At 33.0% G+C, this 27,839-nt stretch overlaps 1 protein-coding gene and 2 non-coding genes across 3 annotated transcripts; all 3 read right to left on the bottom strand.

Moving 5' to 3' along the window:
* Positions 1 to 24: 24 nt before the first annotated feature.
* Positions 25 to 27,664, bottom strand: Smp_143010 (putative myosin II heavy chain; the record flags this gene model as incomplete). The annotated part of the gene is made up of 22 exons (XM_018799917.1): positions 25 to 159; positions 2,774 to 2,890; positions 4,967 to 5,186; positions 7,541 to 7,640; positions 10,442 to 10,493; positions 11,688 to 11,804; positions 13,146 to 13,220; positions 15,150 to 15,202; positions 15,249 to 15,327; positions 15,954 to 16,051; positions 17,953 to 18,025; positions 20,242 to 20,284; positions 20,328 to 20,649; positions 20,694 to 20,835; positions 20,879 to 20,963; positions 22,562 to 22,650; positions 22,689 to 22,760; positions 22,812 to 23,125; positions 24,986 to 25,075; positions 25,116 to 25,365; positions 27,373 to 27,433; positions 27,483 to 27,664. The coding sequence occupies 22 exons, from the start codon at positions 27,662 to 27,664 to the stop codon at positions 25 to 27; spliced, it is 2,769 nt and encodes a 922-aa protein (XP_018653783.1).
* Positions 18,294 to 18,365, bottom strand: Smp_tRNA_01604_Lys_CTT.1.1. Its single transcript has one exon. It is a non-coding gene (tRNA).
* Smp_tRNA_01329_Pseudo_TTC.1.1 lies at positions 20,038 to 20,104 on the bottom strand. The gene has a single exon. It is a non-coding gene (tRNA).
* Positions 27,665 to 27,839: the final 175 nt, after the last annotated feature.

Below are 27,839 nucleotides of genomic sequence, written 5' to 3'. Positions count from 1 at the left end.
TATTATATACATTTAAGTAGTATATTAATTTGGAAATTGTATAGGACAAGTGAATTCTTTCGATGTAAATAATTTGAATGTATACTGATTGGATGTAATGAATTTCATAAAATTTTGTCGAATTTGTTCAATAAGATTGAGTACCTTCGGAGATTCATTCTTTCAATAATAAGAAATCATAACAGGAATATAATGAGGTTTAAAGAGGTATAAATAAACAAAGAAACAAAATTATACAGACCGCCATGAGTGTTTTAATTGGATTTTCGCGTTAAATTCGAAATAATAATGAAGAACATCATTCATCTTATTGATAACTAACTAAAGGTTATTGTTATCTTAATTCTGGGATTGATAAAATTGTATTTTATGAAACCATACATGATATTGTTATATTCCGATAACAATAGTGAATGGTAACTTTGGGATCCATATATGGACCAATATTATGTATACATTGCTTATCGTATAATTGTAAAATAACTAAACTATTCATATCCATGTTACCCTTATTATAAGCTTTATTTTGACCTATAGACTATTATTGTACGATTTACCCTAGTCTATTAAGTGCTGCCTCCCACTATTCACAGCCACATTTGACTAAATCTTGTACAAATGTTATTTCCTATTTCATTGGCACGATGTGGTCAGTCTGTTTGGTATATAAACACAGTATGTTTGAAATATAAGGATTCATACCGCAGATGCTGTTATTGGTGTTCTGGACTTAATTGGCTGGCCTAGGCAGGAGTAGGACCGATAAGCACTCTAGACTGCTCGTACGGTTTTCGTGTGTCATTGTTCCAATCGATAATTCGCTGCTCTCTGATTGGCGGTTTTATCACGTCATACGTTAGCAAGGCATCCACTCGGCCACAAGATATAACAGATATGTAAACTAAATTACTAGAAATGCTTGCTTACGACTGTATATGAGAGTAATTAAGATGAATCAACGATGTTTCTGTGGATAAAACGTATTCTTCCACTTTAATTACGTTTAACGATCATAACATCTAACTGTAAACAGTGAATCACCATTAACCGTATTAAAACTATTCATTTAACGTAAATTTTTTCAATATAAGCAGATGCATAGTGAATAGTAGTGGGGTTCAGGACATGCGTTTCGTCCTATTTAAGACTCATCAATTAGGTTCGAGTTCTAGAGTGAAAATCAACTCTGAAATGCAGGTCGATTCAGCTGACGATTCGCAAAGAGGATGAGATGAACTTGCTGAATTCCACTGCTAGTCATCATCCAGCTTTACTCAAAATGCTTGTCACTTAATATGATATAGATGCACATATGCCAAAAAAAGAGACTGATCAATTTCAGTTCCAAACATCAATAGGAAAAATTTAAACAACCAATACAAGATGAAGTAAATCTGTTAGGTTTTATTATTGTTTGTTTTATTACGAAACATTGTTTTCTGATTAGATGGTAGATCATTCAATTGTGTCAACAAAAGTTAGTTTTAGCAAATAGTTAAACAAACAATTTTATGGTCTAGAAACTATCTTCATTTAAATGTATAATTTATTTTCTTCAAATTGAAACGCAAACTGAGTATTGCCTATCAATGAATTCATTATGTGATATAAATTATTTATGGATTGAAAGAAATAACATTGATCAAACCAGTGATACTTTGTTGCGTGCTACTGATGTCGACAGATATAAGTAGTGTGTATCATCAATCAAACCTGGATTGTTTGGAGGCAGACATTTGAGAAAATCGAAGAGAAGAGAACGAGAACAGAGATTAATTGGTATGGAAATGAAGGAACAATAAAGTCTGAGACAATTAATTGATATTTTTCAAATGAAGTATTTCCTGTATGGTTCTCAGATTTTACTAAGATGTTCTGTAATTTTATGTTTGAATACGTTTAGTTGTCCCCGCTTACATTCTTGTCCACTGCAATACTAATAAATTGACTGAATATTATGTAAACACTTTTTTACAACAGCACATACTCTTCCTAACTTGATAATACTTCATAAACCATAGGAGAGGAAGAGGAATTTTCTATAATCTCAACTGTATGAAGTTTATTATATATTAGACTAATATGATCTGCTGTTTTTTTATTCTGAGACATATATATATATTTTTTCTTCTTGAAGAATCCATTTTCCTAATAATACATAAACCACTAGTTAATATTTACTGTTGTTTACGTAATGTTCTATATACAAAACGGATTAAATAACAGGATAACTTCTTAAATATTTGGTATGGTATCTATCAGAAACAAGTCTTGAAAGATTTGAAAACACTAGACACCACTACTAATGAATCTATTCACCATAGGTTAGTTTATTGAAACAAAATCATAATTAAATTCACTTGGTATTGTTTGTTTGTATCTTACCATTGATGCTTAGGACTGCAACTGGTCAGTCTCTTATTGTCATATGTTCATACTGTGCGTATTGCTTCGATATTGCCTTAATTCACAAACATTATAAGCAAAGATGGATAGTGGCTAGCAGTGGAATCGCGCGTCCTGGATTTCACTGCTAGCCACTATCCATCTTTACTTATAAAGGTAATATCGAGGCAGTTCACACAGAAGGCACATATACCAACAAGTGACTGATCAATTACAGTCCAAAACAACAAAGAGAAGATATAAGTAAACAATACCAAGTGTATTTATAACTATTGATAAGTTGAACACTAGTGCTAATCAATATAATATGGAGAATAATTCAATTATATGGAATGTAAAGAAATTTAATACAATAAAATGATCTTACTTCAAACTGTTGTAAACTCATAACACTGGGGAATTCAATATCTTGTAACCATAGTAGAGGATAAATTACTCTTCTAAAATGATCTGAATATAATTTCTTCAAATATTCAGAATCTTTCTATAAAATAATAAATAAAAGAGAAAAGACTGACATTAAATAGGAATAATATATTGGACCAAATTGCCAGGCGAAACGTTGCATCTACTTCAAACTCATTCGCTGAGATTCTACAAATATATTCTACCTATTTAATGTCTTACATCAACTCGGTGCCCAAATACTGTGAAACTATTCACTCTAATTTAGACGAAAGTTCTTATACAAATTTCTAAGGTTTCTTTTTATTATAAATAAATGGTTCCAAATATCTGATAATATAATCAGTCTCTTAGATGATTAACAAGTAAATGCTACATAAATAACTGGATTCAAATAGGAAGATATACTTTGAAAATGTTTTGAATACATCAGAAAAACTATAAGTAGATAACATGCCATTTCATGACTATGCAAAAAAATGGAAAATAAGTGTTCTCAGGTTTCTTGAGTTTCAATTAGTCAAGGAACTTAAAACTACCCTAGAGCTGTAAACTTGATTACTCCGTTTTCACCCCCAAATGCCCTGGTGCGGCCGAGAGTGAGGAGCGGCTACTCTCCCTCTCGAAATGCTCTCACACGGCCACGCGTATACAACCTCTGCCAGGGAAGTCCTACTCACTGCCTTCTCGTGGCATTACTGTTGTTTACGAAATTGAGAGGACGAAAGCGAATGTCCGGAGCTTTAACCGGGTTGGTGGACAAGGCGAGTCCACCTAGGGGAGTTGGAAAACCCTGATTCCAAACCAATGGTGCACATGGGCTCCAGTATCCTGAAGAAACAAATGGCATATTAATCAATCGTTGGTCACTGGCTATCATGGGACTGCATCTCCTCACGATGCTCCACTGCCTTGTGATCAGACCTTTATGTCGAAGACTCCGGGTGTGGCCCCCTAAGTAAACTACCTGCCTCAGTTTTGGCACCTGGACAGTACCATGGCCCTCACACAAATCTCATTTGATTTGTGTGGCGCATATATATCTGGTGCCCCTTTGTACCAATATTTTTGTGTTTAAATAAACAAATAAATAAACTCCATTTTCAGTAATAGAGCTTAGTAAGTAGAATCGATGTTTTCTTTCTGTATATTTTGGTTGTTTAGGCGTAGAATAGTACATCAGTAAGTGAATTAGACTGGAGAATATACCAAAAACACCATATTTTCATTAATTTACAGAAACTGTTTTACCTTACTATTGCCTGGAATTTCTTTCAGACGATCTTGCCACGAAACCTATCAAATAAAATCAAGAAGGACAAAGAACAGATAGATATTTTATTTGATTTCGGTAAAATAAATGAGAATGAGACGGAGAGAAGCCTTACGTTCAATTAACGAATTCATCAGCCCTAAAGAGTAAAAGGTTGAGTTCATATCTACTAAGAAAAACAGACACAATGATCTATAACTTCATAGATTAACATCATGCAATCTCCAAATGAATATAGCTTTCTTAATGGAGATTCTCAATTATCTGAAAGATTATATCTATCTTGTCCAATCAAGGTTATGTGAAGCTGATGGACTTTTGGTTCAATAAAAAAATGTCTCTTTAACGTTTAGTAATGATTTTCCATGTGTTTGCTGAAAAGTAGTTCAACCATTACGTTCGATCATCCTGTTTCCTAAAATAGTGTTAGCCATCTGATATAGCTTATGATCCTTGAACTGCGGGACAGAAATGGAAAGTTGGTTTCGGCATGAGATGTAAACGATTGAAAGTGAGATAGTAGTGAAAATGAAGAGCCTAAATTCTGTGTATTCCATGAGATATTTATAACAATAAAAGAGTAGACAATGGTATAACAGCGATAAGATATTCATCGGTATAAACAAAAACTCTAGACAGGACCTCAATGCTAAACTTATAGGAACTCGACACAAGTAAAACTTTAATTGGTTCGTTTAAAAATCCAAAAGATACTCAGTAAAAACTGTACATAAGTTTTATAAATGTGGACCAAAGTTTTCAAAAAATAAAGATTTTGTATGATATTGAAAGTTGAAACATTTTGAAAACTTGTCTTCTGACAATTGAACATCTTTTCGTATCAAGTAAACTAACGTAATATCAAATTAGTATAACACTTACACGTAAACATTCAATGAGTAGTGGACAGTCTGCGACAACAGGAAATAATGCAACTTCTGGTTGAACATAACGTAAAATAAATCGATCTTTATCGTCGGTTCTTCCAAAACCAGGGAATATATTAGCTAAGAAATCACGATGATAGCTGAGAAATGGTGCATAACCAATTAGACCAATTAGAATGTCAGGTAAGGAGCTGAAAAATCCATATTTACGATGTCTTTTAATAAGAAACTTTATAAATAATTTATTGAAGAATTAGACCATATTCCTAACAACAATACAAACTATAAAAATACTAAATCTCCACAAAAACCCCGCTTCTGATAATAATAATAATCATATGCTCACTAGTGACTGACTTCGAGAGGTAAATCCAGGAGTTCTAGTGAGAAGCAGTAACCAGTGATGTTCAAACCACGTCTCTTGTGAGATAGGAACTAACTAAAGACAATTTGTGAACGGTTCCTCAACTTCGTGGATTAGTTGGAGTTAGACATAAACACCGTTGGATGCCGGCTCAGTGGTCTATCGGCTGAGTGCTCTGGCGCGACACTGGTAGGTCCTGAGTTCGAGTCTCGCGAGGCGAGGTCGTGGATGCGCACTGCTGAGGAGTCCCACAATAGGACGAAACGGCCGTCCAGTGCCTCCAGGTTTTTCCTGGTAGTCTAGCTTCAATTGACTCACGATTTCAACTTTAAAAATACAGACCTTATATACTCTTAATAAGTTTATAATTACAATGTAAAGAATGATTGAATATTTTAAATTTGATTGGCCTGACAATAAAGCAAACTATCTAGTAGGGTTACATAGAATATGTAACGTTGTCAGTTGGTATTTGATGGTAAATCAACAATGAGAGATTAATACTCTTTCCAACTTATTGACTGATTAGTTCTACACTACAAATAATTTTGAAAAAACATAAGGATGTTTCGTTATGAAGCTGGATATCAATGTGAGTGCAATATCAAATAATTGTAAATAATCTAGTTGATACTGGTTAATTTACCTATATGCAAACCATTTAGGACTGATGTTTTAAGTTCGTAAAAATATCTCTGTAAACTATCAATTAACATTTACTTGGTATTGCTTGCGTGTATCTTCCCATTGTTGTTTAGGATTGCGGTTGATCAGTCACTTGTTGGCACTTGTGCATCTTGTGAGGACTGCCTCGATTTTCTTTAGGTCACAAGCTTTATTAGCAAAGATAAATGGTGGCTAGCAGTGGAATACAGGATGCATGTAACGTCCTATTTGAGACTTGTCAGCTGTATCTACCTGAATCCAGAGGTGATGTTCACTCTGCTACTCAAACCTAGTACCAGTCGATTCAAACACCATCGCGTTATCCACCTAGCTACTGAGTACTGATAAATGCGTGGTTGTGCAATGGGGTGAAGTTTAAATTCATTTGGTAGTGTTTGCTTGTATCTTCCCATTGTTGTTTAGGACTGAGTTTAATCAGTTCACAATTGTTGAAAGTTTTCCACTACACATAAACACGTTCTCATCTTTTGTAAATGATCTTAGAAATCTACAAATGACACATTTTTTGAAGTGTTTGTGCCCTGATAGATGGAATATTTCAGTAAATTTTGTATCACATAATATTATTTACTTTACTAGCATGTCTTATTATGGACTTTGTATTATTATACAACAATTATAGAGTTATAACTAGAAAGGAAGGCCCAGGACAGAGTGGGTTGTAGAATGCTGGTCGGCGGCCTATGCTCCATTGGGAGTAACAGACGTAAGTAAGTAAACTGTACAGCTTGATGAAGAAGCTATCGAAAACATTTATTCGCTCAGTTACTTTCTTTGTTTTTCAAAATTTTATGTATTTTTTAGAAAGTTGTCTGCAATATTAGAACTTTCTATTATTTTTAAAAGAAGATGAATTCGTGAAAAAAGCATGAACATCTGTAGTAGTCATATTTCATTCCTCAATATTGCTTTAAGTCACAAGAGTAATATGCACATATGCCAATAAGAGATTGATTAATTGCAGTCTTAAACATTAACAACAAACTTCAAGCAAACAACACCAAGTTAAGATGGTGGAGAAGATTTGTAGCTCAGGTGGATGATTTTGATGTATGTTTGTTCTCTGAGCTGGATAGTTTGGTCGTGGAGCTTTCATCGTCCTTCTGAACGACATCATCAGCACAAACTTCGGGTAGAAGTGAAGTGTTTAAATTTCTCCACATGTGATTCACAGCTTGTCCTGTGTACCTCGATGTTGATTGCTTCTTACAGACCTTAAATCTGTCAAAGAAATAAACAATGACAGATTTAAGTTCAATAAGAATCAACCAACATTGAGGTACACAGGACAAGCTGTGAATCATATGTGGAGAAATTTAAACACTTCACTTCTACCCGAAGTTTGTGCTGATGATGTCGTTCAGAAGGACGATGAAAGCTCCACGACTAAACCATCCAGCTCAGAGAACAAGCATACATCAAAAAAAAGCACCAAGTTAAGGTAATAATAATAATTATTATTACTGAATAAATAAATTTACTAAACGAATTGTACCATATTTAATACAATCAAATTACTTCAATTTGTCTTGTTGTTCTTTATTCGGTTGACTAAATCGAACTGTTACTTGAGTTGTTTTATTGAAAAGTAAATTTTGCATACGACTTTTTAAACTGACTGAAAAAGAAAAAATATGTTAGGATATGTGTCAGTGAATTATGTAAAGAATCCAAATCTCAGTCTTTAATTTGTTCACAATATTAAATATATGGTACTTTTCCGTTTCGTTTAGTGAATGAGTGTTGCTTGTATGGTGAGTGAAAAACTCAGGTAGGGGGGTAAGAGTTTATTGTTTAATCTGCAAATATATGGCTTTCGTAAAATATAATAACCATACATTCAGTTGTCCTTTGCATACTTCATGATTCCTTCGATTCTGTTGTTAATACTATTGCTTTCTGTTTCCCTTTCTGTTCTCTTCAATTGAATCTTCTGCTACCAGACATTCTACTTCTGATTGGTATAATACACTACTTATAAATAGTAACGCAAGTAGTATACACCACATATGTATGAGTATACTTTGCACTTGGTGATTTCATCTTAAGTTCTGACTTTCATATTATTTACTTTTTTCACTCAATAAGTTGACATGAGCTACAGTTGCAAGCTTGTAAAGGACATATCAACATAACTTCAAATGATTGGAATGAAACCATCAATTAAAACCATATTATGTAGTCATCTATCGAATAAACAGTAAAACGCTCGAAGATCTTAGACATTACACTTATGTTGAGCAGTGGCAGAAGGACCATCATCCTTATACAAATAAAATCAGTGTGATTTTTATTTACATAATTTTAATCTAAATTCTACGTATTTATATTAGAAAAACAAAAACATTAACGAACAACATTGTTTGCTAATTTCGATTGTCATTAAGCTTCACTCAGATATACAGGATCCAAGACAGTGGCCAAATATTAGATAAAACCAATCAATTTTGGTTACCCACTGTATACTTTCGTCGTTTCTCAATGGTTTTTGATCATGTCTCTTACATGTAGAATAAGCTGAAGAATTCGAGTCTGTAATCCTAGTCTGTGTGTTTAGAAGAAATACGTGACATTCTGATGCCTTCCTTAAACAGATATGACTTCATAAGTTTTATCTTTTTCTCACATCCTATACTTATTCGTCGTTCTTCATCTACCGTTTATATTCTTCACTATCTCACTCCTTACAAACGTTTTACTACATAAACTGAACAATTTTTGATGATCATTATTTCAATGTCAGTTTTTACAATTTTGATCTAATTCCCATGTTGAACTATTAACTAAGACTTATTATTATTATCATCACTACTAGTACACCTGTCTTTTCACCATCACTTTATACTTTCTACCTGCTATGCGAAGTTATGCAACATAGTTGATTGTGGACACTGACTCACTAATTATCTTGACTAGTTTAATATTTTCATGTACCCATAGCAATATACCTGAATATTAGAGAAGAGCCTGATGAAGATCAAATTTAAAAAACAATACTGTTTTTTTTGCATGTGTTGTTATTATTTTCGCAGTGGGGATCTTTTATATTTATATAATAGATTTTTGAAATCATGAATCAATCTAATTTACACAACCACTGATAACCTAGAAGTACTGAACAGCCACTTCGTCCCACTATGGAACTCCTCAGGAGTGTGCTCTTAAGACTTCACACACGAAAATCAAACCTCTAAACCCTTGAATCATAATCCAACGGTCTTCATGTCAATGAAATTCAATACTTTCCACAAATATAACAGATACACAATTTAGAAATTTCCTACTTTTCATTAGTTAATCAACATTTATAATCAAATTTAGTGTGAATAACTTTTTATAGAACTAGATTAAGTATAATAAGCAAAGATGGATAGTGGCTAGCAGTGGAATCCACTGGATGGATAATCAAGTACGTCTAGAAATTTTCTAGAATTGAATTTGGCTGTAAGATTTATTTAATCATTCTGAGGGCGGTACACGGGTGTACTTAAGGAAGCTCTAAGAATCTCAGAAAGAGCTGAAGATATTCCATCCAATCAGCGTTTGGAAGTATATTCTAGAATCTCTACGTGTAGCTTCCCTATTGGAAAAATGCTAATAACCCCCTTGCATGAGGATTGGAAGACTATAATGATGATTTCGATTTTACTAAAAACTATAAATACCTAAGAGTTTTGTACCCGAATTGACACTGTTTGGAATAACGTTCCTTCACTTGTTTTCTGCCTTTTCATTCCCAGCTTGGAGAGTTCTAGCGTCTGAGTGCTCAAGTTATACGCGGTATATTAGGAATCTAAGCTCTAGATATGATAGTCATGCTTATGATTATTTGATTGACTATTTTTTACGGTGTTTCGGGCGTACACATGGGATAACTGTTGTCTTTCAAACAAGAACTTATGTGAATAATAATATCAGTATACAAGTCAACCTAATTGGTCAAGTCATTTACGTAAGTATCTGAGATAAGTGGAGGTAACGGCGTCTTGTGTAAAAAAGATACAAAAGACATTTTATGCTCGTTTAATATCGCAGACTGATTAAAGTAAGACATCAACATCGTTGCATACTAACTCAGTGGTCTAAAGATTATTCTTTCGCACAAAAGACTGGATATCTTGGGTTCGACTGCCGTTTGAGGGATGATGGATGCACACTGCTGAGGATTCTTATGTTGGTGTGAAACGGCCGTCCAGTACGTTCAGGTTTTCAGTGGTTGTGTAAATGAGGTTGGTTCATGATTTTAAAGATATACTTAAAATCACTTTACCCAAGCATTCCATTCATGCTCACTACCTACTGTGTAAAAAAAGACATCAAAAGTGTATGAGTATTATTATTCTTATAACTAAGCATGAATACATGCAGGATCAACATTATTATCATTCCTATTTGGTGACTTTAACTTACAATACTTACCATCTTTAACTGATGTCTTATTCCCTTTTCCATTTTCAAAAGGTAAACTATCCTGTAATTGATAGTCACAAGTTCTAAAATTCAAAAGTATCAATTTCATTTAAAAATTTTATTAAATATAACACACTTATTTGGTATAATTTGACCATTTTCATCATATAATGGAATAGTGATCCATCCAAGACTTAGTTCAATTGGTTGATTAGAATTCTACATGATAAAATAAACGATAAATTATGGAAAGAAATTGAGTGGAAATACACAAATTAAAGCAGAATTACATATATCAGTCCGTCTTCCTCTAAAATCTGAGTCTGAAAGTATCACCGTATTTTGTTCTTCTCTATACCTAGTCTTTCTTCTACAAGTAGTTACTACTTCTACTTCTCTGGGATCTGTCTTGAGATGATTTTATTTTGCCAAGCCAGTGAAGCATGAAAACTTGGGCTGATAAGATATATATTTTTTCAGGTTCTGGGTTGAATATGATTATGATAATATACACTATAAGTTCACCATGAATTCAGGAAAATAACAGTAATCATAATACTAGGTTAGTAAACTAAAGTGATGTTTGTGTAGTTCAACTTCGATTCGTACTGTGATTCCACTAGTTTTCAACAATTGAAAACACTTGGGTTAGATTTCTGTTAAGACTAAAAATGACAGATAAGGAAGAAATAGAATTCTTCAAAATGTTTAGCTATAAAATAAATCAGAAGGGGTTTTTTGTGGAGATTTAGTATTTTCACAGTTGAAAACGTGAGTCAATTGGAGCTAGACCACCAAGGAAAACCTGGAAGCACTGGACGGCCGTTTCGTTTTATTTTGCGCACTGATGAGGAGTCCCACAATAGGAAGAAACGGTCGTCCAGTGCTTCCAGGTTTTCCTTATTGGTCTGGCTCCAATTGACTCACGCTTTCAACTATATAAAATTAATGTTAAATAGTTCCTGAACTTAAAAAATATTTAAAATCATAAATTTAATTGTATACTGTATAAAGACTATGTTATAGCTACAACGGCGGAGAAGAACTCTTGTTCAAGCATATGATTTTGATGAAGTTTCTTTCTTTGAACTGGATGATATGCACATGAAGCTTCCATTGTAATCAAACTATTCAGTTCAGAGAACGAAACTTCAACAACATCGTTATGATTTCTAGGAAATCTATTGTCCTGACCCATAATTGTAAAAGACTAGTCAGTTGAAGAATAGAAATAAATGAAATTCATTCATTTTACCTGATTACTGACAACAATTTGAATTTCTATCAATATACAAATATTCATATTTTGATCATTATAACGTACAAATAAATCAGATGATAATTCATAAAGTTTTTCAGATTTTTTTATATTCTACAATGAACAAGAAAAAAGCAATTTTTTTTCTTCAAACAAAGAATAACTGTTTTCTTGGCAAGAATATAACTTATGAACGAGCCAAATAGAAGTGTCTGAGTGATTCAAGGTCACGGCACCAATTTCAGTACCTGATGCTTATGTACGATAGGTTCACAGAGGATTTTAGAGAAGACGTGAAAATTCAGTGGCTACAATAAATGGGACTATTGATTGTAATTGCAGTGATCAAATGACCTTGTAAAGACTACTGTGATGATTTCGTCTTTCGGTGTAATATATGTTAGAGGAAGAAGTCTGCTAGAATAGGAAGTTTTTTGGTGTTTGATATCACTTTCAAACCATGAATAAGTAGATTGTATAATTCAAGAGTACTTCTCTAGAAATTAATTAGACTTAAACGAGTATAAAGGTTTTACATTATGCTTAACTTCTTTCACGGTTTATAATCAGCTTTCATATCTTAATAGTCACAAAATGTTTGCTATGTAGGTTCCTTTACATAATTGGAATAAACATTCATTCTCTTCCCCTCAACTCTTTTGTGTGTTGTTTTATACTACTTAATAATCTTCAGTAAACAGTTGTATTCCTAGTAATTTCTACACGTATATTGTAACGCAAGTTTATCGTGTAATATTTTAAAATATTTACATGTATTTATAACATTTATAGTACTTAGTCCTTTTAATCCCTGTAACAGTTATTCTCAGTTTTTGTGTCGTCGTTTAATCCTCGTTTAAAATCAAAGGTTTCCATATCGTTCGCTCTTGGTCCCGTTTTTGCTTGTTGATAAACTGTTGTCAACTTTAGACACAGCTTCAGTTATCATTTGCACTATAGTATGTTGTGATTATTCTTTATGTTAACATTGTAGGAAGCCCTTTCTATTTCAGACTTACAGACGCGACAAATGCCGAAGATAGTTCACAAGTTTAGGCTTATAACTAATTTATGTATATTATTCAATAAAGAAACGCTTTTTTTTAGACAAATCGCTGTTTTTGTGAACTTCGATTTCGCGAGTATCTCAATTGTGTGATTTAGAAGCTTTGGTAAATTCAACAGTTACGTTTCTTATATATAGTTGAAATCATGAGTCAATTGAAGCTAGACCACCATGGAAAACCTGGAAGCACTGGATGACCGTTTCGTCGTATTGTGGGACTCCTCAGCAGTGCACATCCACGGTTTTTTTTCACTTGAATTGTAAACAATTAGACGAAATACTATATCGTTAAAATTCACTGTGTTTTATCGTTATCTTTTTTCTTATCAGATATTAAAATAACACGGGAATAACAAGAATTTATAATACTATTTTAATAAATATCTTACATGTGGAGTAACTATCCATGTTTTCTTCTCACGATCTGTCGGTGTTATAGGTAGATAACAGATATTACTGATAGGCTATAAGTAGAGTAATTTCAAAATAAAAGATAAACAAATAGTGTCAGTCATTTAAACTAGAACACATACATCGGTGAATTTAGTCAGTTACAAATAACATAAAAACTGATGTAAACATGTGTATCAGTTCAACTAATCACACTTGAAAAAAGTACAGTCAAAACTAAAAGTATGAACATGGAGGAGATAAAATTTACAAAATTGTAGAAATAGTGAAATAGATTGTAGTGATAAACTAAACATATGATCGTGGACGCGCGCTGCTGAGGAGTTTCATACTAGAACGAAATGACCGTCCAGTGCTTCCAGGTTTTCAATGGTGATCTAGCTTAGATCGATTGGTAAAAGTACTACAACTTGTACAAGATTCTTATTCTGATATGATAAATGATTTGTAAAGTCAAAAAACAAGATTGCAAAATGAAGAGCATGAAATAATTATGAAACTAAATAATCATAAAACTAAAAGCATTAATGTCTTTACTCCACTGAGATGGATCGTGAGTTATGTTGTCTAATTTTTTTTTAATTTGGATTAAAATCACTTTGAGAGATTCGACTAGAAATTTTCCAACAATCTATGCAATTCACATTAACAGTAGACGGCTTAATGGGCTATTAGGTGTTTGGGGGAGGATGTGACAGAAAACATGTAAATGTACATTTCATACTAGTTGGTTTCCGCCAGCAAATTATGTCTGCATTTTCTTGAGTATTTATATTATCTGTGGGATTTAAACTCTTATCCCCCAACTTCAATAGTCTTAAGTGATGTTAGGCACTGTGTTGTTATATGTTAGTTTAACTGTGCCTTAATTCTTTAACGCTATGCCCCTACGGTAGTCATACCAACAGATTATGGCAGATTCTCTATTATAACGTCTACGTGGTTTATTATATTTTTTCGGACAAAGATGCATGTTCTTTTCGAGTCATTTACTTGCTTCTGTCAACTATTCGTCTGCAACCTTAAATGTTCATATGTTTACTTATCACTTATCACTTAACTATTATTTATCTGACTATAAATAGTGAACCATGTTTACTAAAATTGACCAGACAACTTTGTTATCATCATATTTCTGCAAAAATGAATGTCTGAATTAAATACATTTCACATCTAGTTTTTAATACTACCATTATACAGTACGATCAGCCTTAACATGATACCCGAGATTAAAGAGAGAATCTACGTTTTACACACATTTCATTCAACATCCTTTTCCGATATCAATTTGAGTTAACAATGAGTACAAAAATGATAAAGCAACTTGAATAGAATGTTTACTAAAAGAAAAGACAACTTCTGTCATTTGAAAATGCTTTTTACTGCCTAGATATTGGTTGAAAAAACTTTGCTTCATAAACATACAGTAATAGTAATTATTTATAAATATCTATAGTTTATAAAATATATATAGTTTATATCATAGATTGACTTTAGTTGGACGTAACCACTGGGGTATTCAGGCCTCCTCAGACTGGGTGACACGAGATCAAATCCATCAGGCAGCATCAGTTCCGTCAAGATTACATGTACACCTTGCTAACGAGTGCCAATTAGCATGAAACCTAGATCTAGGGTTTCTTGATGACTACCTCCAACCATCATCTCATCTCAACATGGTGCATGCGATGTCAAGTCACCTAAACTAGTGGCCACATTGCAACTTGGTCGATAGAATTCGATCTACACTCAGAAGAATCTGACACACTTAACATTGATCAATCAATTGTAAACAAATATCATTCATTGTTACTTATAATACATATTTCATGCTGAATGTAAGCAAACTCCAACAATTATGGTCAATTATTTGAACTAAACAACCTCATTTTAAAGTCAATTAGTAATGAGAACATTATTAATATTTGAATAAAATTTCAATATGATAACTAATGTAATTCATAAAACAAAAATTCACTTACCATTATACCATCAAATAAACATAAACGTACTAAACAGTTCAATATAGATAAATCTACAAAATTTAAAATTATGAAGTTAACAATGAAATGTATTAATACTTGACTCTTCCAAAATAGAAAGTTGAGTAATTTTCTGAATGGATATAATCTTTTGCCAACGTGGTTGACGACGTGTTATCTGTGTGATAAAAATAGTATTGATAATTCTTTATTAAATGAAATTGTTGATTATATATAGTTAAAATCATGAGTCAATTGAAGCTAGACCAACATCGAAAACCTGGAAGCACTGGATGGCTGTTTCGTCCTATTATAAGACTCCTCAGCAGTGTGCATCCACGAACCCGCTCTCGCGAGACTCGAAACCAGGACCTATTGGTCTCGCGCGCGAGCACTTAACTGATAGACCACTGAGCCGGCCGGCATCCAACGGTGTTAATGTCTAACTTCAAGCAATCCATGAAATTGAGCAACTATTCACCAGTGCTTCCAGGTTTTCCATGGTGGTCAGGTTCCCACCAAATACAATGGAAGATGGCCGTGAAATATCGTAAACTGATTGAACTTAAACATTAACACCGTTTAATGCGAATTCAGTGGTCTAAAGATTAAGTGTTCGTGAGAGAGACCGAAATTCACGGGTGTGAAATCGTGAGTGCACACTGCTGAGGAATCTTATACTAACGTTAAACGACCTTCCACTGCTCCCAGATTCTCAATGGTGGTCTAACTAAGATTAGTTCATGATTTAAACTGAAAAAAACGATTAAAGTGTTTCATTAAAGAATTTCTTTTTGAACATACCTTTTTACTATCAGTGTCTAAAAGTATATCTGTGAAAATTAAATGAGAATTTCCAAGTTTTGGTGATAAAAATTTTTGATAGTTATATGATGCTAATCCTAAACGAAATGAAGAAAGCAATATTAGATTTATATGAATAGATATTCATTACTGTTCAAATAATACCTTTGAAATCTGTTATTATAAGAGAAATATATAGTATAAACCTGTGAATACTTCAACAACATACTTGGTTTGTTCGTAACTTACGGAAATATTAGATTCATGTAAAATAGGTGAACTTTAAACAAGCACAATAAAGGGACGTCAATAAACTCGGTCAGTCAGTCAGTCAGTCAGCTACAAAGTAGAACCAGGCACACATATGCATCGGTCCAAGTTGTCATACCTCATCAGTACAACAAGATGAACACCGAATTCATGGAAGTAGTTAATTTAATGGTGATAATATACAAAATAAAGGTTGTATATAAGGATATAGTATAGAAAGGAAGAACGTTATGAAACAATTTTAATCTCACGTTTTACGGGAAGTTAAAGACCATATACAGCTACATCATTGTGGTCGATTCTGAGCCATGTCATACAGAGTCTCCAACCATTGGTTACGATAGTCACGCAGACCCCAACCAAGTAGTCTGCATCTACCAACATGGCTCAGACTGGGAGTTAATGACTTCAAGCACTGATGCCATGTTTTGGTTTGGCCGCCCCTAACTCTCTTCCAACCATCCCCTACACTAGTCAGCATTGCGCGTCATGGTAATCGGTGTTCAGGCATACGTAACACGTGGCCTAACCATCTCAGTTGATGAATATTCATGACTTCATCAACTGATTTACCATCAATCCCTAATACCCTGCGTCTAACATTACTATTACTTACCCGGTGATACCAGCAGATGCGAGTAATATTTCTAAGGCATCTGTGGTCAAATACCAGTAACTTACGAGTATCTTCTACTCTTAATGACCATGTTTCACAGCCGTAAAATACCATATATCGCTTTCAAATGTAAGTGTTCCAGATTTATCACCAATCATTCATTTACCTAATATCATTGTTTTGCATCACTTACGACTATGTCATGTACACATGTAAATTTTCGAATTGTGTTGTTGTATGATCAAGCATTTCAAGTTTATTATTATATGAGTTTTGAGTGGTCATGAATTTGGTTACAAGAGAAAAGTAGTCTACTTCCTATCTTTATCTTCTAACTGGACACTGGGCTAGAATCAACTTGAGAAGTGATAAGCTTTTAGGTCTTGGTCATTGTTCATGGATCTCCTTGTTCTATGATAAATAAGTAACTAAACCTACAAGCAACATCGACGCATTAATCAACAGTGAGACCAGAGAATGCTACTGCTACTGTAATAACGGCCATATTACACAGGTTCTAATACAATCCAAATATTCGTCACCTTTTTACTCTACTTCTCTATGCCAATGTAATGTGGCAAGCTGAACCAATACATATATATGTCAGATTCTATGTTGCATATGACTACAATTGTGGGTGATTGAGGTAAGATCAAACTGGAAGTAAACAAGCGCTGTCAAATTAAGCGATATGACGTCAGTCTATGAAATTATTGACTGTCGGAATAAGCTAAGTTCAATAGATGCGGACGATTTCGCTAAGGTCTGCACGACAACCACGATCAGTGATTGAAAACTTTAGGCAACAACATTCACGACTGGTTTGAATGCTTCAGATGCATTCAGTCAACATCTTTATCTAAATCATGAGTTCCTAAGTTCATACATAAATTCTTTTCGGAATCCACATTATTCTTCACTGACTGTCTTATTTGTGGGCTACATAATTGTGCATCAGTGTTGTTTTAAAATGTGTAATTAATACGAACATTGAATTAACCAATGATTATCATATACAATAGATAATATCAATATTTACGTTGATAAATCAGCAAAACTGTGATCAAAATTTTATTTTATAAAAGTGATTGGCCTTAAAGTCTATTAACTTACCTGGTAATGAAAGAAAGCTTAAGCGAACACTGCTTGGTAGAGGTTGATAAGCTTCAAGAGCTTTCTCATTATTCTGATCAAAATAAAAAGTAACAAATGGAAAAACTCAGCAAAATAGTACTGAGTATAATTCTCTGGTTCTAAATATCCATTCACTTCTATTATATCAGAACAATATAATCATTTGGATGAAAACCTCTCACAAAAAACTAATTAATTGGAGTTACATTTAAAATTGATTATTACCTGTCAATAAGTATCTATAATCTAAGCTGAGTACATTACTATCGAATAACTTAAGTCGGCAACTGGCAGACACGATTAGCTGGTTCAACGGACGATCCTCGACGTAGAACTCGAACCTACGACCATGAGATTAAGAGGCTCAAGCTCTACCGACTGATCTAGACGTCATGGTCTTACCCTTGTGATTTGTTGCATGGTAAAAGCCATCGACCATGGTGAATAACTTAAAGCGTTTTTGAAAGATTTTTATCATTAAGTCACTTGATAAAAATACTTTATTATTGTTCTAAGCGTTCAAGTTTGTCTTGCTTTATTTCAAACTGAACTGAAAGATTGAATGCAATTCTGAATCACGGTTAGAATTAAATAAGTAATCTGATAAACTACACATTCAACTCTATATTTCAGTCAGTCAATCTGATATAAATTAACACTGATCGAAACTGTCTTGCTTCAAGTAAACGCAGAACTTTTGAAAAGAAATTAACTAGATGAAATCCAAACGAGTTATAGTATTAGTAATATTAATATTAGTGTAAATAACAAATTATAACTAAGTCCCAAATATGACAAAACGCGCGTTCTGGATTCCACTGCTAGCCACTATCCATCTTTGTTTACAATGCTTGTGAATTAAGGCTATATCGTGGCAATACGCACAGTATGCACATATGCCAATTAGAGACTAACCAGTTGCAGTCCTAAACATCAATGGGAAGATTCAAACAAACAATACTAAATGAATTTAAACTTCACCCCATTGCACAAGCAAGTGGCTATCAGGACTCAGTAGCCGAGTGGATAACGCGATGGCGTTTGAAGTGAAAGGTACTAGGCTCCAGTACCAGAGTGAGCAACAGCTCTGAGATGCAGGTACATCCAGATTACGAGTCCCAAATAGGACGAAACAAGCATCCTGGATTACACTGCCAGCCATTATCCATCTTTGCTAAGAATATATGCATTAGAATGATTGAAATTGAGAGATAAGAATGATCTACATTTCTTGATTCTTTGATTTATAATGTTAGTTAGATTTCAATCAGATTGTGACTTTTGAGTTCTTATTCTCAAACACATTTGAACTAACAAACAAACTCAAATCAAGTATCCTTGTCTTATTCCCAAGTTACTAAAAGGAATTTAAAACATCTCTGGTTGAATAATTACATGGTTATAAAAAGAGAATATATTCATCAACAGTCGAATGTTTTTAGACAAAGATTTCACCAGAGAACTAAGTTAATGAAAAGTCTATTTCACTAATTCAGTCAATCACATGCAACATAGAACGTGGTACAGAAGCTCATCGGTCTAAATGACCACACCATATATCAAAGCAGTAAGATGGAATTATCCTGTTGAATATTAATGCAACAGAAGTACTAGTAGTAATATTGATGGCAAAAAATAATTGATGTTAGAGAATATAATTCTCAAGGATACCATTCATGATCTTAAATAGGACAAAGTATAAACACATCTATGTCACTGATACAGATTCTGAGTCGTATCGTCCAACATTTCCACCTTCAAGTTATTATAATCCACGGACTTCAAACAGGTAGTTTGTATCAAACAACATGGCTCAGAGCAATAGTCAATGAATACACAGACTGATACTACGTTTTGGTTTAATTATCTTCAGCTTTTTTCTAGCTTTGTTAATGGATGACTATAAAACAACATAGTGTTCTAAAACCTTTTGACTGAAACCAGTAAGTCAATCCAAAACAATTGTAAGCAAAGATGGATAGTGGCTAGCAGTGAAATCCAGGATGCGCGTTTCGTACTATTCGGGACTCGTCAGCTGAATGTACCTGCATTTCAGAGTTGATGTTCACTCTGGGACTCAAACCCAGTACCTTGCGCTTGAAAAGCCATCGCGTTATCCACTCGGCCACTGAGTCCTGATGGCCACTTGCTTGTAACAATGTTTATGAATCCGTAAACAAAGAACTATATCTAACTATTTTATAGACTTTATATATAGCAATACAGAAAAAACGGGGAGATATTGATTTTCTTTAAAATATTATTTACTTTTATATACCAACTTGAAAGATCTTGGTCGTCTTTGAATGACCTACAAAATCAAATGACAGTTAAATTTTCTTGTCGGAACTTACCGTTTCTCTGTATCCACAAAAGGGGTCGATGCAAAACTTTTACCAGAATGCATTAATTTACTACTCTGTGTTATACCAACTTTTTCTTCTTCAATAATCTCAACATTGTCTTCTTCAACGTTATTATCTTCATCTTCACTTTCTTCATCTTCTTCAATATCAAAATTTTCACTCGTTTCGTCGCCTTCACCTTCTTTCTCATCATTTTCCCATGTTTCTTCACCATACTCCACACTGTCTTCAGTATAATCAGGGATCTGATTCACACTAGTACTTGTTTTAGTAATTTCACTAGATTTAACTTCAATGTTTTCTTTATTTACTATAGTTTTATTAGTGAGAAATAACGAAATTGATTTAAATCACCTTTTTGTTTACTAACTGCATTCGCCTGGTTTTTCTCTTCCTCCGCTACCTCGTCAGCGTCATCATCATCACTGTATGTTTGTGGACTATCTTCTGCTTGAATATTAGCCTTATTCAAAACATCTTTCTGTTTTATATAATCCTTTTATTAAAGAAAACAATTATTCAAGAAACCGTTTATGTACCAGTTTTAAATTTTCCCATTCCGATTCATGCATTACTATTTTCTTTAAACAAACAAGAATAAACAAAATTGTAATATAATCATACCTTTAAGAAATTCATTGGAACTAAACCTTGTTTACCTTGAATATTTTCACCAAGCCACCAACCATCATCACTATGAATAAAGAAAAAAACAAGCTTTGAACTTTGAAAATAATTTTCAATTTTAGGAACTTTTTATATAATTGAGATCATGAGTCAATTGAAGATAGACCACCATGGAAAACTGGGAAGCGCTGGACGGTCGTTTCGTCCTATTTTGGGACGACTCCGCAGAGTACATCCACGATCCCGCCTCGCGAGAATAGAACCCAGGACCTACCAGTGTCGCGCCAGAGCACTTAACCGATAGACTACTGAGCCGGCATCCAACGGTGTTGATGTCTAACCTCAACTGATTTTAGTTAATAAATTAATTATTGTAAGTAGATATGAAAAGGATAAATAACGACTGGAAAGAACTAGAAAGGATTGCCCAGGACAGTGTTGCATGGAGAATACTAGTATGCGGCCTATGCTCTTTGACGAGGGTTAACAGGCGTAAGTAAAGTAAGTAATTAATTATTGTATGTAGTAGTGAATAGCTAAATTTTGAATGTTGAAAATTATCTCATCTTTAAACAACACTAATTAACTTGGTACTTTCAAATCCCACTGAGAAAATATCATATTTTAAGAAATTGTTGGATAATGATTATCATCTTGTAATATTAAATACAATTTATGATTCGGATGTTCACCTGTTAAGTATCAAAGACTTGAAGTCTTGAGTTCCATGCACTTTGTTTAGGAGTCCCATACTAGGACGAAATGACATTCTGGTGATTCCAGGTTTTCAATGGTTGTCTAACATAGATAGATAGATAGAATAATTAGTGTACATGTTTTAAGAGCAGAAAGTATTTGGTTAGATCAGTCCTAACAATCATTCCATAGCATAGTATATGTGCTAGATATGTTATAATAAGATTTTGTTTTGTACTTATTTATGCGTCTGAGTCTTGTTTCACCAAATGATATAAAAGAAGAAAGATATGAATAAATTTGTTTGTTATTTTTATCTTATAGATGAACATTCTCTATATTAATCTCATTATCATTGATGTATTTGCAGACAAAATTGATGGTCTCTGTGAGTGGAACATTAGTAAATAGTGATGTGACATCAAGAGATAGCATAATATCGTCATTTACATTCACTACTTTTGTGTGTTCAATGGATTCAAAAGTATCATGTACGGAGTGTATACAAATGTGTTTTCTTTCGGGGTCCAGGAGATCTGCCAGCCACTTTGTTACAGAATGGTAAGGGGATCCGGACATATCAAGAATTAGTCGGAGAATGTTGATGTCGAATCACTATTCACTAATGTTACACTCATATGGACCATTAGTTTTATCTACAAATACATCATCTGTCATCTGTTTACAAAATTTCAAATGTCTATTAACAATCATAACAGCACACATAACAACATCAGAAGACTTGCTACTTACTCTACTAAGAGCCTTCAATGCTCTACACAAAACAATATAATCTTTTCACAAAAGTCCAGAAACAAAAATATGAGAAATAGTGTACAATGGGAACGAAAAATCACTTAACACTTAGAATAATCATCATCATTTCAAGTAAGCCTTACTCTTTCTCTAGAATCTTTAAAGTTTCCCCAGATTTAAATGATAAATCATCTTCATCATCACCAATCCATTGACGAATTGTTTGATAAAACTAATCAATAAAATTAGTGAAGTAGAAGAGGTATCTACCAAATCAATCATTTCACATTTTTTTGATTCTACCGGTTCTGAACTGATATCTACTGATGAACTATCTAAAATCTAAAACAGAAAATTGTAAAAGATGGATACATATGTCTTGATTACTAATACCTCACTATGTAGTTGTAAAACATTTTGCGAAGAGATTTTCTCTATTTTGTCATTTATCTCCTTTTGTTTTCCTTTTTTAATGTCCTTTTGATCTATTTGAAATGGTTGAACTTGATTGATGTTATCTTCTAGTTCTGTTTCTTCATTTTCTAATTCTATTTCTTCTATTTCATCTGTTTCTATTTCAGGTATTTCAGTAAGTTTTTGATTATCTTGGGATTTCAAAGTTGTTTTTACATTTGAAGATACATTGTCGTCATCATCGTCATCGACATCATCATCATCAGCATCATTATTTAATTTATTAGTTTTATCTAAAATGTTTCATAAATAAATAAATATGTAATTTAATTGTTAGTTCATAATGATTCCGATGGTAAAAGTATAAGGTGCTGATGACTTTGAGTGATTTACCAGCTACTTATGAAATCCTGCCTAGTCATAAAAGAATTAAAAGTTAAAAAGTAATGAAATAACAGTAAAATGATAGATTTGGTCAGAACCATTATTCTTCACAAGTCGAATTACCCTTTGTAATAAAGAAAAACGTCGATTATACACTTATACATATATTCTAGGAGTCGAGCTAGTGTTGGGAGTTAAGGTTATTGATCCGTAGTTTACGTCAACACATGACATTGGTTATAATTCGAAAACGTTTGTGTTCGTTTTTCGGAGACAAAATGGAGTTTCATTCTCTGAGCTGGATAGCGGATGGTCGTGGAGCTTTCATCACCATTATCAGTTTGTGCTTCCAGCTCAAAGAACAAACCTCCACCAAAATCACCCATCTGAACAACAAATCTTCTCCACCATCATTTGCGTTAGATTGACAAATGAGGGTAAGGGGTTCTCAACACAAACTAACATCAGCTGCAACGCAATGCTTTTCAATCTTTCTTTTTACAGACTTAATAAACTTGGGGTTGAAATTTAGAATAAGAATAGGAGAAGATTATTTAGCTTCACTAAACATTCCTGATCGCACAATGAATTACATTAGGTACTTCAACACCCAATCTACTTTAGGAGCTGGTATGTATTGTAATTTAGCTTATGAACCACTTTTTGGTTGCATAACAGATATTTTTATTGATTTTAAGCATTCTAAGAACCAAGCATTGCCAATTCTCACTTCATTAATAATAACATACATACACGAGTATAGAACACTTATAGTGATTCAGATAAATATCTAAGAGTCTTTATGTCATTCTTGGTAAGGATTAATTATTTAAGATAAGGATTAGAGGTATAAAGTTAAGGGTTTCATCACAAATTAGTATCAGCTATAACACAAAAATTCTCTCGATTAATAAATGTCAAGGGAAAATTCAACAGGCGTTATCTTGTTGGTTCGTTCATGAAATATAATGCTACCAAATAAAGATCTATTTCAAGATTAAGAGTTTAAGATTAGGATTTAGGGATAGTGTTTAATTTTTATATTATATCCAATCTACAGAGATAAAATCGAGCATTCAATACATTTGACACTATCATTTCCCCTTTATAGTTAGAAGGTGTGGTTGTTTGTCATAATTTTAAATGTTTGAGGCATTATACAAAGGTAAATTCACTTAGTATTGTTTGTTTGAATCTTTCCATTGATGTTTAGCACGGCAAATGACCAGTCTCTTATTGGCATATGTGCATACTAAGCATATTGCCTTGATATAGCCTTAATTCACAAGCATTATAAGCAAAGATGGATAATGGCTAGCGGTGGTATCCATAATGCGCGTTTCGTCCTATTCGGGACTCGTCAGCTGGATGTACCTGCATCTCAGAGTTGATATTCACTCTGGGACTTGAAACCAGTAACGTTCACTTTAAACTCCATCTCCTTATCCATTTAGTTACTGAGTCCTGATAGCTCCAATCAATCCGCGATATTATGTGATCATCATCTACCTTCTCCGATGAGTACCCTTCTCACAACCGAAGCAGTTGAGCTCATTCGGTCATGATTTCTCACTAGAACTATGGAAATTCCCCCCTATTGAAGCTAGTCACTATTTAGCACATATATATAAATCGTAAATATTATAGTTCAATTTCTTCTACATAATCATAATCAACAAATTATTTTAAACCTTCACAATGGAGCTAACGTGAACGCAGAAATAGGATTAACGCAAATGAATTATCCTAATCATTAATATTAAAATTACCTTTTTTCTTCTCCTTCAACTTTTTTCCTGGTTTCTTCTTTTTCTTCGTAGACATTTCATTTTCATCTTCAGATGTTTTCAATTTTTTACCTAAGAATTAATTTCTATTACCTATATCATATACACTTACTAGATATCTTTATTCGTTTTGAAGATTTTACCTTTTTCAATGTTTTATCTGGATCCAAGTTATGCTTATCTTCACCATCATCATTGTGTATTTCATCATGATTATCAGTAGCATGTATTTGTGCAATAACTGTGGTAGAAGTATTACTAGCAGGAGCAGGAGTAGTATCTTTAGATTCCTTCACATTTTTCTCTTTGGAGATTTTAAGTTTGATTGACTTTGATTCACTCTTTGTTTTTCTGTGTTTACTCTTTTTACCAACTTGTTCTTCTTTTTCTCCCTCCTCCTCTTCTTCTTCGTCTTGTACATTCAATTCTGTACTCTTTTTATTAATGGTAATTGACATTTCGGACTCTAAAGATGAAACAATGAAGGGATTTCCTTATGATAATCGAAATGAAAAAAATAATACACAGTCGCGTTAGCAAACCACGTGTAGAATATAGCCAGCTAGATGAAAGCTATTCGATTAAGTCAGCTAAACAAGGATGGATACATAGCACCATTGGAATTTATACACTAAGTAATCGTGTTTTAAATCACCGATTATGTTATCATCTAGCTCTCATCGCTTACTAAATTTATCCTATCAACTTGGAGTGGATATAACTAAACTGAATGAATTTTTCTTGTGATAAACACATCATTCTAGTGTCTGGTTGTTGAAGGTGACTAGAAAAATCTTTAAATCTCTTGGTTTCATGAAATTGATATTTATTGACAACGTATATCGATGATATTTTAGAAGCTAATTTTCCCCATGTAACTCCAACCAACATGAGCTCGTATCATGATGAAGAATAATATCACTGAACTATTCAAACTATGACTGACTTATTGAAATTTAACGCACTATTTTACAGGTCAGTAGTATCAAATCTTACGTTTTTCCAATCTTTATTGAAGATCGAATTCTAAAGCTCAAATTGAATGGTGCTTTCATCAAAACTGAAGAGAATATGAAGAGTGCCAATTAGTAAAAAATCTAGGACCATAGCTTTCCATTGATAGCTTGAATCCGCATGAAAACTTGTCCGGTATCCATTACACAGCCTGTTGCATTGGCGAGGGATAGTTTTTACCAATGTACATGGAAGAGTATTATAAAATTCCTATAGAGCATCTATTCACCATAAATAATGTTATACCTATTCATCACACATATAATTTGTTGATGAGTTTATGTGTAGTCAGACTGTTCGAAATATAAGTGCAAATACATTAGAGTTTACCTACCAACTCCGTCTTTCCATTAATATATGAAGACTTATAAAAGAGACGAACTTCTTTGAATATGTATTTGTGTTTAATTATTAGGTATCAAGAACGAAAAAATTCGTGCTGTTAATACTACTAATATTATTTTAGGGTGGGAATTTTCGTGAAGAATGTTCAGTTCAAGGATAACGTCCATTCAATGAATAAATTCAGTTGTTTAACTATTAAAAAATCAAAAAGAGCACTAAGCACCTAAGTATGTCTATTTTGTGACTCATCGATAATGTGCATCCACATTCCAACGAAATATCGAATTCAGAACCTTAGAATCTTACAGTGATGATGGAACCTTTAAACCACTGAGTCATAATTCAGTACTTTACATTTCAAATTTTATTCAATTTTCTATATTATGCAATCATCATACAATATCATCTGTAGTATATAAGTATCACTCATGATACGACTAAACTCCACTGATGACTTCTTCAAACTAGAACCTCACAAGATCTTTTCAGATGTTGTTACTAATGAGTAGTTTTAAACTGGTATAAATTTTCTTCTAAATGAGAAATTTTATGTACCTCAGGTTGAAAAGAAAATTTTAAAGGAATTCAAAAGTTTTAATAAATGCCATTGATAAACTAAACAAATATAATAAAACGATTTATCTTATAAAGTCACTATATACCGTCACCTGGATCTTGAGATTTCACCTTCTGATTTGAAATATTCTCATCTCCGGCCAATAAACTGACACTACTACAAATTAATTAATAATTATTATTCATCATGCATAAATATTTACATTGTCCCTATCTTTTTGTCTAACTTGTTCAATTTATCCTACGAAATAAATATTTTTTTGTAGATTTATAGTAATTTTATGAATAATTATATATACTGTTAAAGTAGAAATTCTCGTCAGAAGTTGATTCTTCATTGACTCCAATTTCGGTAGTTGATTCTCCGTATTTTTGTCCTATTAATCAATTATTTTGGTTAAATATGTTTATTTATAGTTTATTTTCATTGTTACCTGTTTAATTTGTTTTGTTGTATCAGCATGTCTATTTAATTCCTCCAAGAACTGCACTGCTCTTTTTAAAAGGAATGATTGATCGTTGGTAATTAAAATATGAGGTATACTTTGTATTGAAATTCTCTTGTTGTTCACTTGTTGGCTTTTTATGACTATTAACAAAGCTAATAAACCGTTTGATCTTTATAAAAATGAATGATTCATGATTATAAGAAGATGAGAATACTTGTGATGAGGTTTGATCTAATTTTTCTGTTACCAAATCAATTTGTTTCTTAGCTTCTGTCATTTCTAGAAATTATTTAAAAAACTCCATTAAAACAGCTCAGTTAAATATAATGAATGGTTTTACCAAGTGTCCATGTTATAAATGAAAATTTTCATTACTTGGTTTGATTGACTGGAAATTTATTATGGTATTCATTTAAAAAACGTTATTATTCATTCAGTCAGTTAGTCATTAA

The sequence above is a fragment of the Schistosoma mansoni genome, chromosome W (assembly GCF_000237925.1).
Source record: "Schistosoma mansoni strain Puerto Rico chromosome W, complete genome".
Classification (NCBI taxonomy): Eukaryota; Metazoa; Platyhelminthes; class Trematoda; order Strigeidida; family Schistosomatidae; genus Schistosoma; species Schistosoma mansoni.
The sequence above is the reverse complement of the archived record's forward strand: the minus strand, read 5'-3'. Positions and strand labels throughout refer to the sequence as shown.